Here is a 15,971-nt window from a genome sequence, read left to right on the forward strand (position 1 = left end):
AAAAAAAAAAAAAAAGAAAGCTGGAGCTTGGCAACATCTCGAGTACTAAAATAATTAGAATATGAAATAATTTATGACTGAAGATCTGGGACCTCTCGTTTCTCATGCAGTGGCAGTTACTGTGTCTATGACTGAATTAGTATCAATGTAATTAAACAAACGAAGACAGCTGACTAGTGACTGCCCTCCCCTAACACACTGACAATTCAAACATACCCGCCTGCTATTTCGAGTGGCTTGGCCAGAAGTGAAAACGGGAGAGAAAGACGAAACTATATGGGGGAATGGGGGAGGGGAGGGGGGCGAGTGCACGTAGGCTGCCTACAAATCACACGCCGCAATCATAAACTCGAGCCATGCGCGCGCTTCATTATATTATTTTCCACACGCTAGTAAGCACACCTCGTCTCGGCTTATCGTGAGAATTAAACTTTTAACATCCGAGCCGCTTGCAGATTTCGATTCTCCAGCACTACTCGTCGACTTTTCCTCCGAATCGAGCCCTGCACAGAGCACCGAAAGAGCGCGTGAAGCTGGTGAGACTGCGCGCGACAACCTGAAACCGAATCGACAGGCGCTCGCGAGAGGTTTAGGGGAAAAAAACGGTTTCATGGAAAAGGTCCGTGGACTGTGAGGGGGTGGGGGTGGGGTGTGAGTGGGGGGCAAAGACAGTATAAGAGAAAATCTTCGGATTTTCCACAAACCTGACCGGAATAGCAGGCGACTTGAGGTTTGACAATGTAGCTATTGAGCTCTTTCGCATAGCCTAAATGGCTTCTTTGGATTTACCGGTATGTGGTGAGATTGGGGCGCAGCGACCGAGACATTTTAGCCAAACAACCGAACTATTCCGGACGAATTCGACTGAAAACACGGCATCGGATTCTGTCGATTTAAGGTAAATACGAATCTACTGATACACAAGACGCTGAGATGCTTAGTTTGGTAAATAGTCTGCCTCCTCTAAATAATGCAACAAACTTCAGCTCATGTGCCTGAACCGCTGCTTCATTATCCACACAAACTTTACAATTAAAGTTTATAATGAAAATTCTGAACCTGCCAATAACAGTTATGTACACTTAGAAAAACTACCTAAAAGCATGTGTGTTTATTTTAATCTGACCTGTAAAAAAAAAAACAACAAAAAAAAAACACCTGTTCATCCAAATCCTTGCTGATCTCTGTGATGGACACACATCCAGGTTATAACACTGATATTATTTAAGCAGTCTGATTATATTTGTAATGCTTAACAGTTCAATGTTATTAAGCGAGTACATAGCTGGCGAATATGACCTGGCCAAATCAACACGACATTGTTATGTTCATGTCACTGAAATGGATACTTGGCTCTGTCCAACAACTGTGGAAACACCTCAGTCTCTCAGTAGTAAGCAGTCCATCTGAGACAAGTCTTTTGTACTGAAGGGAAGGCCAACAGGGAATCTGTGCCTGAATAATGCATGCAAGCTCACACTTGCGGACACACGATCACCTGTGTACTTTCCACGCCATTACTCATACCCGCCGTAAAACAGGGCACATTGTCTATTGGCACATTGCAAGCCTAGTCACTATTGATGTGCCTGGAGAATTTTCAACCAAATGTCTATATTTATATCAAAGTGAATTACAGGTTGAAAGTTGTGTCTGGGGAAAAAAAGGTCTACCTCATCAGACAGACATACCAGGATTTGATTTGATAATACAGCGATTATCAGACGTACCATTTCCAACCCTAATCCTCAGACACAGCCGTTTTGAAACCCACATTTCATTTCAGGGCTGAAAGTGTCTACTTTTAATCAAATATCAGCAATGCAGACTCTCTTTTCATCACACAATGAACCAGGAAGACTAACAATTTCAGGTCATTTACTAAACATTTCCTTCATTTTGTCCATTCTATGTATCAATGCATTTAATTTCCACAGTTCCCCAGGACTGAATAAATTTGTCTGTTCCTGTGGATTGATATTCCATGTTTTCATCCTCAGCAGTCTCATGTGCCTTTTGTCTCTCATTCTGTATCCTGTCACTAACCACCTCACTCATTCCCCGAGACCTATTTATGAACTATCACCATCATGCACTAACATTTTATTAGGTCTGTAAAAAGCCAAGGGAATGAATCATTGTCTCTGTCTCTCTGTCTCTCTCTCTCTCTCTCTCTCTCTCCTTCCCTCAACAATAGGATTCTCGGTTTAGTTCTCTCAGTTTCTTTCAGAAAACAAATATATTTGTGTAAATAAACGTAAATATAATATTACTTAATACTATTAATATATAATGTAATAAATCTAAAAGTGTACATACCCAATCTTTCGCCCCAAGCTGATTATTCAAAAATAAAATATGTAATTGCATGTAATATAGTAATCTAGTGCAAGCCTTCTCATTAGGACAGATTTAATTAATCTCAGCCATGGACCATGTATTCACAACGATGCCATTACCATATTTCTTAAATGCTAATGATTTTTATATTAGGATGCCATTGATCATTGCAGCTCCTAACACCCAAAGCTGCCTGGTGGGCTTCACAAAGACAACTAGCCATAGAGCGCAACTAGCTGAGGATGTACACATTCGATTTGACTGTAAAGATTGCAATCATTTCCTCACACAAGTCAATAAGAAGAGTAACAGTGTCCTTGGAAGAACTACTGCTTTAAAAAAAAAAGAATGTATATTACATAAACAAGCATGTGATAGTTTGGTAGAGGTGTGCATGGACTATAAGTATTTGCAACACAGTGCAAATGCTATTGTTTCAAAAATTGATCCTGCAAATAAAAGCCATTTTAATAGCACTATCCTTTAGAACATATTGGCAGCTCAGCCACAGAGAAAACAAGTTTTATCAGCAAACCTGACCTCAATTTTAATACAATTAATTAACAATAAATAAGGCAGCAACACCGTAATTATTGTTCAACCGATGCAGAACTTTTGAGGATGTGCAAAGACAGAAAAGAAAAAATAAATGGATTAAAAGCATTCATGATGTAAGAACAGGACAAGTCTGTATTTGAATGACCTTATGGAAAAATCCACAAATATACTGGGATGGAGAAAGTTGTACTCATGTATAAATAAGTATCCAGCAGTCCATCTTAGCTGTTAGGGAATAACATGCCATCTGTGTGTATTAAAAGATCACATGTATCTTCAGTTTGTTTCTTTATTCTGGATAACAGACAAAACTGCTGGGCTCCTGTTCGAAAACAGCTGAAATAATAAACATAGCCACAGGGACAATGAGTCGACTGCCTGTTTCAGCAAATAATTACTGGAATTAATACTGAAACGCTCACTCTGCCCAGATATTGGATATATGTGTGTTATAGCTTATCTGGTCTATCTTGCAACCAGGATGTAAGTGAATAATTTTAAAGCAGAAGCATGGCAAGTGCAACATGTAAATATTCTCTTTCCTCAGCATATTCTAATTTTATGCTTATCAGTATGCCAAGCCATAGTGAAAAATATAAACCCTATAACCTCTGAGTATATCCCCTGATACTTGACACAACTTTGCATTCTAACAGTGTCCTTGTTTCTTCTTTTGCTCCAGGCATGTTACCTTCACCCCAGGTGTGTTTGTCCACCCTGGTGACAGTGAGCACAATGGCTGTGCTTGACCTCTATCTCCTGGAACAGAGCATGCTGGGGCGTGGGAGTAGGGCTTGGCCGGCTGCATGGGCATGCACAGCTGTGGCGCTGGGTGACCTGGGTTTCCTTCTGGCGCTTCGCTTTGTGTCAGCTGGTGTTGCGTCTGAAGCTCGCTCGCCCCGGCGTGCTTTTGCCAGCGCTCTCTGGTTCCTGTTCCTATCCTTGCTGGAGCTCAAGCTTTTCTTTGTGTGCCAGAACTACAGGCATGAACGGCGGCCAGCTGACCCATTGGCGCGCAAGACCCTCACTCTTCTGCTGTCAGTGGGGCTGCCCTCGCTCTTTCTAGTACTGACAGGAGCTGAGCATGTAACACCAGCACACAGGAAGCAGGAGGTTCGTGCCAGGCTCCTTTGGGTGGCCCTAGACCTTCTAGATGTGTTGGACCTGCAGGCTGGCCTGTGGGAGGAGGCCCAGAGTGGTGCAGTGGTCCCATTATGGGTTGATGGTGTTGTCTTCTTCTACTGCTACGTGCTGCTGCTTCTCTTGCCCTGTGTTTCACTCACTGAGCTGGCACTCCCAGGGCTGAGGCGAGCACGCAGGGAAGCTGTGTACCCGTGGCTCAGTCTGTTTGCCATCAATGTGATGACACTGGGGCTCAGGGCCGTGGGTGTACTCTGGTATAGGGACCCAAGGATATCCACAGTATTTGTGGGGAAGAATGTACTGGCACTGGCTGTCAAGCTTAGATCAGCTTGGGACATGCACAGAAACGGTAGCGCTGGGGGACAAGGAGAAGGAGGTGAGGCTGGAGGGAGAAACCAGAGCTTGGGGATGGATGCAGGGCAAGTGGAGCAAGGGCAGGGTGGCACAATTTCATCCACTCGGGACAACACACTCTTGCGCACTCATGGCCAAAGCCATACAAGGCTGGATCATGCTGATAGCTCCCTGGGACCTGCCTACATTTCACAGGAGCTCTAGGTGGACAGAACACCACTGTGAATAAGCAACAATGACAGACTTACTTTTTGGTCACCAGTTATCCTTTCAGTCTGGATTTCGGCCAAATACCAAGTAATAACTATTCTTCTGAGCACACTTTCTCTAATTGATGGTTGCATTCTGTTTAATCCTGTTTAATTCACCATCATATGAAGAGAGTCATTTCTGCTATCCAGTGCCTTTTCTATGCCTGAAAAAAATTCATTTAACTGCAAAGAATCACTTAGAATGCTTTTTATGTTTATAAACAAAACAGCAACATTAATACAAAATTTTATTTTTTGTGCATTTTTTTTTTTTTTTTATGCAGATGATTTTTGCCTGTTCCCAACATTCATTTCTACCATGTTAGTATGCAGTGCTTTTAATTAAAACAAAACAAGACAAAACACAGCCCTCTCATCATCTTTATCCTTGCTTTCATTAATAGGAATTTTCTATGCTGGTTAAGGTGCACTCCTTTTCATTTTTAATATATGACAGTCTGCTTCCCATCATACACATTCTACCCTATTAGGCCAAATTACACAGAATCAGTTATATTTTTCATTGTTTTGAACTATGTCAGAGACTAATCTTACATATACCATAGCCAATCCATTCTTCATATTTTCACCGTTAGGTCTGTGATTTCTAACAGCAAGAAATAAACATGCAAGATGTAATTTATCTTAAATCACAAATGTTCAATTTGAATCACAAATGTTTTTTAACTGTTTAGTAATATAAATATTATGCATTTTTATACACTTTTTTCACATTTCTGTTGAGTAAATATAAAGCATGTCGAGCTTATAAACAATGGTAAAAATTTTAAGTCTGTTATTAGCTAGTCTTTTTTAAATGCACTGATTATGTAAAAGATGAAAATGCATGAAACAGAAACATCATTCACTGCTTAATAATTGCAAGACCCATAAAACAAACATGGCCGTGACAGACCAATGGGCACTTAACACACTGAAAAATATAAGATATTTGATCCATTCACATCACTATTTTATTTACATTATTACATTTCCAGAAGGATGTTCACATGATTCCAAGAGGACGGGATTCAATGAATAGAAGGCAGTTTTGTTATGAATTAAACCCTAAGCCTGTGTGTATAGTAGTGGATATTATGTATGCATAGTAAGGATTTCAAAGAAAGCAAATTCCACAAATGGATATTCAGAAGTCAGTCATAAATATAGAGCTATTCATTATAAATACATTCGGGTAAAACACTATGGAATTGGAGACCAATACTAAATACATAAATATGGGACTATTTTAAAATGAACAATTATAACAGTTTAAAGTCAACTAAAATGTAATTTTCTCCCAATTAAGAGACAGCGTCTTAATCAGAAAGACTGCATATCTGGACTGATTTTTTTAAATGGATAAAGTTATGAATTAAATTTAATGATGCTGTAAATGTAGCAGATGAGTGTTCAGTCAGCTTATGCTTTAAACCACTGGCATGTTCTCCTTACAGAAAACCATAACAAATTAACAACTCCCTTGGTCTTTTATTTTAACCTTTTTTTAAATTGTACATTTTAAAATGTAATGAAATCACCTAAATCCTGCCCCCACACACATTATGATTTCATGGCTTGAGTGAGGTGCATGAGTAACTGTCTGTGCATGATATATATATATATATATATAAAAATAAATAAAAATGCTAATTAATAGGATGTGTTGGATCAAGTGCTGTTTTATAAGCTGCCAGACAACAGGGGAGGAAGCCATATTGTTACGTTAGACACAAATTTGCAGTGATTAATTTGATAATTAGCTTAATTACGACTATTCATGCTGAAATTCCTTGGCTATATCCTACACTCCTGCTAGATGTTTTAAATCAGTGCTTGCCATCTTCTAATTCATATAATTTAAAAAAAAAAAAAAAAAAAAAAAAAAAAAAAGTTGGCAGCCCTCTGAAATTACTGTGCTCCTGAACAATGAACATACAATAAATGTTTTCATACATGTTATGAGGTTTAAAATACAACAGGAACGACATAAGAGAAATAAAAGATATACTTCAAAAATGCAGCACATTAATCAAGTGCCTTCTTACGAGCATCAATTAAACCTAAACTTACTCTACAATGTGTAGTGTGAAGCATGGCTCTGAAACATTAGTACTCTACTGTAATAAATGTTTGTTGGACACCAAATTATCCATTAGTCTGGATATAGACTGATGAGACAGCTCAGACCCGGAGAAATCTGATCAACTCTATGACCTCATATTTTATAAGAGCTACAGCGACTCCCCGGACACTGTCTGAGGGATTTGCATTGACATTCTTGTTCATTTTTAAAGACAGATGTGTCATCTCTATTAATCAAGTTTCCCTGTTGTGGAAACACTGTCAGTGTATACACATCATCATCATAATCATTGGCATCCATAATAGATTATTTTAATGCATGTGAAATGGCATGAAACAAATATATGGGGAGAAAATGGCAGAAAATGCTGATTCACTTCAAATCCCTCGTTTATTACAGCTATTATCATAATTATCAGTACAAAAAGTGGAGCGATTACTTGTGTAATTATGGCATCAGACTTGTGCATGTCTGACTGAAATGCCAAGAACAACAAGCCTTATGAGGTGGTGATACAGTAGGTCATGGCCTGGAGGACTGATAGAGATTTCATTCAAGCTCCTTCAGTTGTCACTAATGGACTGTTTACTTGCTTGCCTCTCAACTATAACTCTTACTGACGTAATTAATTTGAAAGGGACTTGTTTGTCAATAGGCTATGTATTCACATGCAGCTCCATGCGTGTGATTTACGGCTAATATTTGCGGGACGGATTGAAATAACACAAAACATGCTGATAAAATTGAGGGAATGGGGTTCCCTTCATTACGATGTATGAACAGCACTGCTTTAAGTGTGTCACTTGACTGGAGATAGATTTCAGATGGATGAACAGAGGGGGATTAACAGAACTGCAGTCGATCTCTTAAATGTTCATCTTTGCCTTATTCTCCATGGCAAATATTTTCTTTGTAGAGCATTATTCCGGAAAAAAAAAATTCCTTCAGCAAAATACCCATTCCTTCCATTTAAGCATTCAAAGCATTGTGCACATTTTTGCTGACATTCTGTGTACTGCTGCCAAGCTAGGTTACACTTTGTGAAACACCAGTAGTGGCTATTTATCCCTTGTTTTCTTTTACCTTTTGTTTCTATCCTCCATCCGGTCTTAGCAATTTTGCTTTGAATCATAATTTATTCACCTCAGCTGCATTTGTCAGTTCCATCTTCCTTGCTTGTTTCTCCTTCTTTTATTTCTCTCATTTGTTTAAGTTTGCTCCCAGGCCGACATGCAGCCTACCTCTATATGTTTACTCTGTCAGGGTTGGTTAGACAGAAAGGAGGAACACCGAAAAAGCGAGAGAGGGAGATTAAAGGGCTAGTGCCTAAAGCTAAAAGGATGATGTGGACAATTTATTTACAGTTTACTACAACCACACATATACACATATTCATACCCAGTGTGCATGCACACACACACACACACACACACACACAAAATACAGTGTCACAGCATCAAAGAACGGGATCAAGCAAAGATGCTGACCGTGTTTTGACACAGTTTAAAACACATGGCATTGCCTCGCTTGACTGCTACTCATTTTATCTAATTTCCAAGGCTGAACAGATTCCCATATGCTGGAAAGCACACTCTGGAGGCCAAGCAAAAGTGCCTTTATAGAGAGGCACGCAGGCCTCGGTTATTGTCATTAAGACAGACAGCAGCTTAATGGCATCATTAGAGTTTCAATTACACTCTTACTTAACTAGGTGTTTTATGTGTAAACAGCTATAAGAATGTGTCAGTATACCGCTATATGAAGCATCAGTCTTTTAGATAGACAGCATAGAAAAATGGAGGAGGAGGGGAAAAAATGAAATGTACAAATAAAAATTCTGCCTACCTGTCCCAGGATGGGGCCCAAGGGAGGCCCTGGAGCCGCCTGTCCTGATCGAACAATAGCTCTGATCACACCACCTACTTCCACCTTCTTCACTGCTTTCGCTGCCTTGGATATTTTGGACATCTTCTGTGTGTTTGCCTGGACCTTGGCCTCCCTGTTCACAAAAGTAATTGCTGAGTTCTAATTTAAGCCATTAAAAATTCAGTGTTCTTCAATCAATACATGACCGAAGGCAAAACAATGTGTTGCACACCATCTCTTAGGCATGCTTGCTGTGGAGCCTAAGACTACATTCACATAGCCGTGGCCGAAATCTGACTTCTTTCCAAATGTGACAGATTTGTTACTTGCATGAATGTGTGAACGAACAAAAAAAAAAAAAACACAAACAAAACCAGACTAACATTTTCAATTCCGACTTGAGCCCATTTCAATATGTGGTACTGAAACTTGATGATTATCGGATATGTGAGGGAACTTTTACATCAATCCTACTTGACATTATCATAATTCCATGCTCCTGGGAAGGCATGATGGAGGATAACAGCGAAGGAGGATTTCATTAGTGGGATGTTGAAGTAACAACCCTCATGAACATTTGGGGTGATGAAGCAAAATTAGACGGCACATAATCACAACTACTCAGTGTTTGAAGCGATCTCAAAAGAAATGGCTGAACGAGGCCATATGAGAATCTTACTGTAGCATCAAAGGAATGCTAAAAATTTAAAAGCAATATTTAAAAGAAACCAAGTATGCGAACCAAAGAAGTGTCTGTGGCTGAATGAGTTTAAGAATGTGATCTGTCCAGAATAATGACAGATATAAGCCACAGTAAAACAACAACAAAACAATATCGGTCAGTAAATGGGATTTGGGCCAGTTTTGCCAGATGTGTGAACTCAAGTCACATCTTGAGTCAGTGCGGGTGAATATGTTTGCAAAGTAAAGAGCAGTGAATGGAAATAGGGATGGAAAGACAACAGAAAACCCAGATATGTGGGGGCTCTTATATGGCACACACACAGATCCATTATAAGCAAGCTCAGGCCCTATAAGGCACAGTAATAACTACAGAAAGGCTCATACTGTGCTCTACACAAGAGTGCTAGAGCGTGGCTGGAGTAATGCCTGAGGATTCATTCAAGACTGAATTCAATTGACAGATTCGATCAATTACTTGAATGATGCAATGGCCTCAACTTTTGTTCACACAGAGGTTATTTTAAACACACACACACACACAATCTTTAAGCTCCTTACACACAGATGAATGGGCTACTCATTTGTGAAATCAGTATGGAAGAATGGCTTTGCAAATAGGCTAACGGGATACAAAACCCACAGGGTGTCTTAAGTGCTGTTTAATCAGTCACGGTATAGTCACATTAATGCAATGCACAGCGGTTATGAGAATCCATGAGACACTACACCCAGTAAAAGGAACACACTTTGTAGAAACAGGCACAATGGACCTGCTTTAAAGCTTTATTGCAGCAGATCACAGATCGAGCACACAAAAGGGACAAAAGCAAGGAAACCCTTTGAAGAGCACTGAGGCAGCATGAAAAGCGTGACCAGGACCTGCACTTTTAATATGTGTACTGTATAAGACAGAACAGTGTTCAATGAAAAAACCCACACTTGATTTGCTTTAAAATGCCAGGCACGTCAAGCCCTTTATTTCCATCCCTCTTTACGCTGCTGCTCTAACGCATTTACGCTCTTTAAGAAGTGTGTTGCAGGTTGGATCAATTTATTAGCCAGCAAGAGAGTGAACGCCTGGCAACCTTCCACTCCTGTGCAATCTCTATGTAGTATCCAGAATCTGAAAAGTCCTGACAGCAAGTCGACTGCCTGAGCGAAGCAATTTACTGAAAAAGAGCTATTTGATCTGATTCCTGGTTTATCTTTCCAAGAACGATGTATGCCTTTGTTTTGTTTTGTTTGATAAGGGGCAGTTTCCACAATTGCTTCTTGCTTCACAAGACTTCTCTGGTCTTACAATACTTTTAGCCAGAACAATAAATAATAAAATGATTGTTTTTCTTCACTCCAACAGCACACGCAGGGGAGTGATACCCTGTTTAAATGTCAGCCCACCAATTTCAGGATGTCAGTGTTTATAAAAGCTTACACTCTGTATAAACCAAAAGGGTTCTCGAAAGACATTTTGAATGCTAATCCACTACCAAATGGCTTCTTAGCTCTGATTTGATTCTGTAGCTAACTGAACGAAGCGAGACCAGCAAAGAGATTAGTCTTTCTGATGAAGAAGCCCTGACAGCGTCTAAATATGGAACTGCATTCTCGTTGTTGATGACAAAGTTGTATCTAGATATGACTGGCCAAAAAATGCTTGCTTGCTTTCCTGGAAATGATAAACTATAAAATAAAAAAAAAACTCATATTATGCTTTCATTTCAGGGGCCTTTAAACTTAAAATTGTGAAGGTATCACTTTTTAATGAAAGAAAATAAATCAACACAAAATTTGTTTATGACGTGTTTTTAAAGATTTCATTAATAATGTACAATGTTCATTACTGAGTATTTTTAGATGCATATTAGACATACCAGAATTTCTCTTACATATGGGATGCTTCGGCACTGTGCACTGGTTTATTGACAACTAAACAAGTACATTTTATTTCATTTAAAAATACATTTAATTTATGAATACATTAAAAAAAATCACTGTGCCTTGTTTGTAAATTGGCTGTGGCAGGAGTGCAGGGAGAGATAGAGCAAAGAAGGGGAGGAGCAGAGTGGCAGTAATAAACTAATGAGTGAAAACAGCAGATGGAGCTGATAAAACATTCCCCTTTCTGGTTAATGTTCAGACATTAATTATCTTTTGTGTTTCATTGCTAGCTAATAACTTGTAATTGTAAAGAAGCCAACAAGCTAGGGGTGAAACAATACACGTCGGTCATGATTCAATTCAATACACGGTATAGAATGCACGTTTCGATTCGATTCGATTCTCAGAATAATTGAACACAATTGTAATGAAGAAAAGTTTGGACTGCAGAGACTCTTTTTCAATTTCTGAATCATGAAAAATGCAAAACAGTATTTCTTTTTTGGATTTTTTGTCTGTATTAGATTAAATAAATGAGAAGTTACAGACAATTACAGAGAAAAGGCACTACATTCAACTGAGAAAAAATATATGTAATTGAATAAACAAAGCTCTGAGCAGGTGAAAATGATCTATTGAAACATAACAAGCGTCACAGCAGCCTGGCATCAATTTGAGAGAGAGAGAGAGAGAGAGAGAGATGTGTATGGGGAGAGGAAGATGGCAGTGTGGAGTGAGACAATAAGACAAAGCTGAGGATATGGAGGTGCAAGAGCTGACTGTGGGTGTGAGAGAAAGAGAGAGACATGAGTGTAGGGCAGTGAGAGAGAGAGAGAGAGAGAGAGAGAGAGAGAGAGAGATGAGAGTGTTTGCATTTCATGAAAAATTCCAAAACCTTGAAGAAAACTTTCTGTATTAATGTTTTCATGAAGACGATTAATTGAAATTTGGAATGTGCATTGTTCATTTGATTTGCTTTTATTTTGAAGCATAGATCCTCCGGATGTAATATGTATTAAGTGGGTACCTCTAACATCTGAGGTGAACTCAAAATCTCAAGAGTTACAGATATGTTGGTTTACGTATTGATTACACCAATATTACATCATTTTTTCCACCCACTACTGAAGAACTGTGAAGGTTAAATGTATGCCAATAAGCAGCCTAATCAACTGTTTAATTCAATTCTCAGATGAAAATAATGAAGTTTAGATAAAAAAGGTAAGACCCAAATCACAGCAGTGCGAGCAAGAACAGCAGCCGGCGATATTTGATTTATAGCCCAGAGACCAAATATGACAAAGACACACACGACTCTTCGTACAAAGTGCTTTATGTAGCATTTGCATATATAGATTTACAAGCTGACATTTTGAAAGCCAGCCAGTTCATCAGGTTTCTCCGTCTATTGATATATTTATTTTCAGTTTGAAACAAATTGAACTTGCACACATGGGAAAACAGCTTTGTTTAGACCCAAGAATAACCAATTTGTAAGACCTGCTGAGCAAGGCATCACCCCCCCATCCCTTTTTTTCTGAACAAAATGAGCTGCATTTGTAACAATAAATAGTATACGAAAGTATATGCTACTAAAATTGGCTACTCATGCATCACAAAAAGCATTCATGTGGTAAATTACTAAGTGAGAAGTTATATTAATGATGAAAGTGTAAAAAAAAAGCTAACCAAATGGTGCATAGAATTTACTGCAATCACAATCTGGCTAGTTGTTTTTCATGCTTTTGCATCAGTTTTAAGAAAGCAATAACTGCACGGGTGAAGAATATGCTATTTACAGGAATAAAATACAGACTTTTTCTTGTTGACAACAGTGGGTTTTTTAGTCCTTACAACACATATATTGTATAAAACTATCCGTATTTGCAGGTATTACAAAATGGTATAAAGAAACACACACACACACACACACAATCAATTTAACCTGCTATGGTGCAAATGAAAGTGACACTAGGTGCACTGCAGAGGCAACAGCAATTTAACCCCTAAAAAAGGAATGGTTTTACTGGTGGTAGCAAGAGACAATTGCTCTCTCCTTATCATTCCTGAGAGATTTGTCTCTAGTTTTGTGGGTAAACTCACTCCATTAAGGGTGGCATAAGGGCCTGACATACTCTAGTAGGACCATTGCCCATTTGGCTTTTACCAGAGAACACTGGAAATGGCAGATCTGTCACTGGTGTCTCATTCTCTTCACGGATGAGAGCAAGTTCAAACTAAACATATGTGACAGACGTAAAGGAGTTAGGAAATTGTGGGGAATGTTATGCTGCCTGCAACATCATCCAGCATGACCAGCGTGACAGTGTGTCAGTTCTGGTCTGGTGAGGAATATCCTTGGAGGGTTGTGCAGACCTCTATATGCTAGCCAAGAATACCCTTACTGCTATTAGGCACCGGGATGAAGTCATCAAAGCCAGTGTCAGACCTTGTGCAGACCTGGTGCAGTGGGCCCTGGGTTCCTCCAGTTCCAAGACAATGTCTGGCCTCAGGTGGCCAGTGTGTGTAGGGAGTACACTGTCTGGGATGTTATGTATCAAATCATCCGATGTAGCACAACAGACTGTCCAGGAGCTCACTGATGCCCTGATCCAGGTCCTGGAGGAGATCCCACTCCATCTCATCAGGAGCATGCCCTCAGGAGTGCAGATTAAAGAGGAGTAAAGATTTTCAATTAGAACATGGGGGCATGCTCCTGATGAGATGGCGTGGGATCTCCTCCAAGACCTGGATTGACCAGAAATACACCGACCAGACATAACATTATGACCACCTGCCTACAGTAATATTGGGTTGGTCCCCCTTTTGCTGCCAAAATAGCCCTGACCTGACAAGGCATGGACTCCACTAGATCCCTGAAGGTGTGCCATGGTATCTGGCACCAAGATGTTAGCAGCAGTTCCTTTAAGTTCTGTAAGTTGCGAGGTGGCCTCCATGGATCAGACTTGTTTGTCCAGCCCATCCCACAGACGGTGGATTGGATTGAGATCTGGGGAATTTGGAGGCCATGTGAACTCCTGAAACTCATTGTTGTGCTCATCAAACCATTCCTGAACCAATTTTGCTTTGTGGTACAGTGCATTATCCTGCTGAAAGCAACAAACTCTGATGCACTGTGTATTCTGACACCTTTCTATCAGAACCAGCATTAATGTCTTCAGCAATTTGAGCAACAGTAGCTTGTATGTTAGGACAGATCACACGGGCCAGGCTTCACTCCTCAAGCACATCAATGAGCCTTGGCTCATGACCCTTTTGGCAGTTCACTACTGTTCCTTCCTTGGACCACTTTTGATAGATACTGTCCACCCTACAAGAGCTACAGTTTTGGAGATGCTCTGATCCAATCGTCTAGCCATCACAATTTGGCCCTTGTCAAAATCGCTCAAATCCTTACACTTGTCCATTTTTCCTGCTTCTAACACATCAACTTTGAGGACAAAATGTTCACTTGCTGTCTAATATATCCCACCCACTAACAGGAGCCATGATGAGGAGATAACCAGTGTTATTCATTTCACCTGTCATAATGTTATGCCTGATTGTTGTATATACATATATAACGAAGACATTTCTCTACAAACTGTTAACTTTTTTTTTAACTTTCTAAAAATATAAATTTATTTAAAATCCCCGTGTTTAACCAAGAGTATTTCTTCAAAGAAATATATAAGTGTGCTTTATGTTTTCCTGTTTTGCATCTTTTCCTAAAGAACTCTACCCAGCTTTTAAACTTTCTTTAAGGTTTCATCACAGCAAACCCATAAAAACAGGTCTGAAATGTAAAACATTCATTAAAACAAATCAAACCAACAATTTAAACAAGCATAATAATTTTGACCAGTCTGGAAAGCAGTTCATGGTAGAATTTTGTTTAATTAATAAATTATAATATAAATTATTCCAAACTTTGTTGTGAAACCTTCATTGGTGTTCTGGATCAAATAAATCATGCCCATGATTGCTGCTCTGATTCAAATAAATCATGCACATGGCTGCTTAGGCATAGAAACAGCTGTGGCAGAAAGATTTGCATTTTTTTTCTTTTTAGTGATGAGCTTCAGGGAATGAGCCAACCTTTTAACACTGCAGTAGTTCCTGTAAAACTTCCCAGGAGGAACACCATCCAGGAATGATTACTCAATTAACTTTTTAACATTTATCATAGGAAAGGTGGAACAAGGCCTTTTACCTGCATGTGGCCTTTACTTCATGGCTGGCTGTGATATGTGCTCTTCGAATGAAGCTGTGATGCTCAGACATGTCACCACCTATTAAAGGCTAATTTAACTACAACTTCATGCTGCAGCCTAGCTTTTATAAGCCACAGAGTTCATCGAAACATCGCAATTCAAAGAGCACAGTAGTATATTAGTATTCTGTCCACTGTTCCAGAAGTTGCATATTGATAGAGGAAGGGCTGTGGGAGGGTCAGTGAGGTGCCCCAGAGAAGAACTCCTCCTCTCAGGTGAAGTTTGGGAGAACTTTTTAAAAAGACAAATCACCGCTACATCAATTTTCCATTCCCAAACCCCAACGAGCCAATTTTCCATTCCCAGCTACACCCAAATGCAGTATATTAGCTCTAAAATTAAAAGATTCTACACACTGAACCACCAGACCACAGCATCCACACTGCTTGCTCTTGGAGGTCACGTAATATTGATTTTACCAATTAACAAACCATTTCATGTTCTGATTGTGGCACATTCCAGAAATCCACTATTAAATAGCATTATACTGAAGCACTGTTGAATACTCCATTCTGTTTGGTCAGAAGCCGCTGATTC

At 39.4% G+C, this 15,971-nt stretch overlaps 2 protein-coding genes across 2 annotated transcripts in view; one reads left to right on the plus strand and one right to left on the minus strand.

The window, feature by feature from the left end:
* mrpl11 (mitochondrial ribosomal protein L11) overlaps window positions 1–15,971 on the minus strand; it is a 40,475-nt gene that overhangs the window by 15,350 nt on the left and 9,154 nt on the right. The window contains exon 2 of the mRNA XM_058396286.1: window positions 8,578–8,731. Within this exon, the coding sequence (XP_058252269.1) occupies window positions 8,578–8,700 (123 nt within the window). The 5' untranslated portion in view covers window positions 8,701–8,731. The remainder of the gene's footprint in view (window positions 1–8,577; window positions 8,732–15,971) is intronic.
* tmem265 (transmembrane protein 265) lies at window positions 312–6,250 on the plus strand. The gene is made up of 2 exons (XM_058396285.1): window positions 312–898; window positions 3,581–6,250. Exon 2 carries the CDS (start codon window positions 3,583–3,585, stop codon window positions 4,597–4,599), a length of 1,017 nt encoding a protein of 338 aa, XP_058252268.1. The 5' UTR covers window positions 312–898; window positions 3,581–3,582; the 3' UTR covers window positions 4,600–6,250.

The sequence above is a fragment of the Hemibagrus wyckioides genome, linkage group LG08 (assembly GCF_019097595.1).
Source record: "Hemibagrus wyckioides isolate EC202008001 linkage group LG08, SWU_Hwy_1.0, whole genome shotgun sequence".
NCBI classification, from domain to species: domain Eukaryota; kingdom Metazoa; phylum Chordata; class Actinopteri; order Siluriformes; family Bagridae; genus Hemibagrus; species Hemibagrus wyckioides.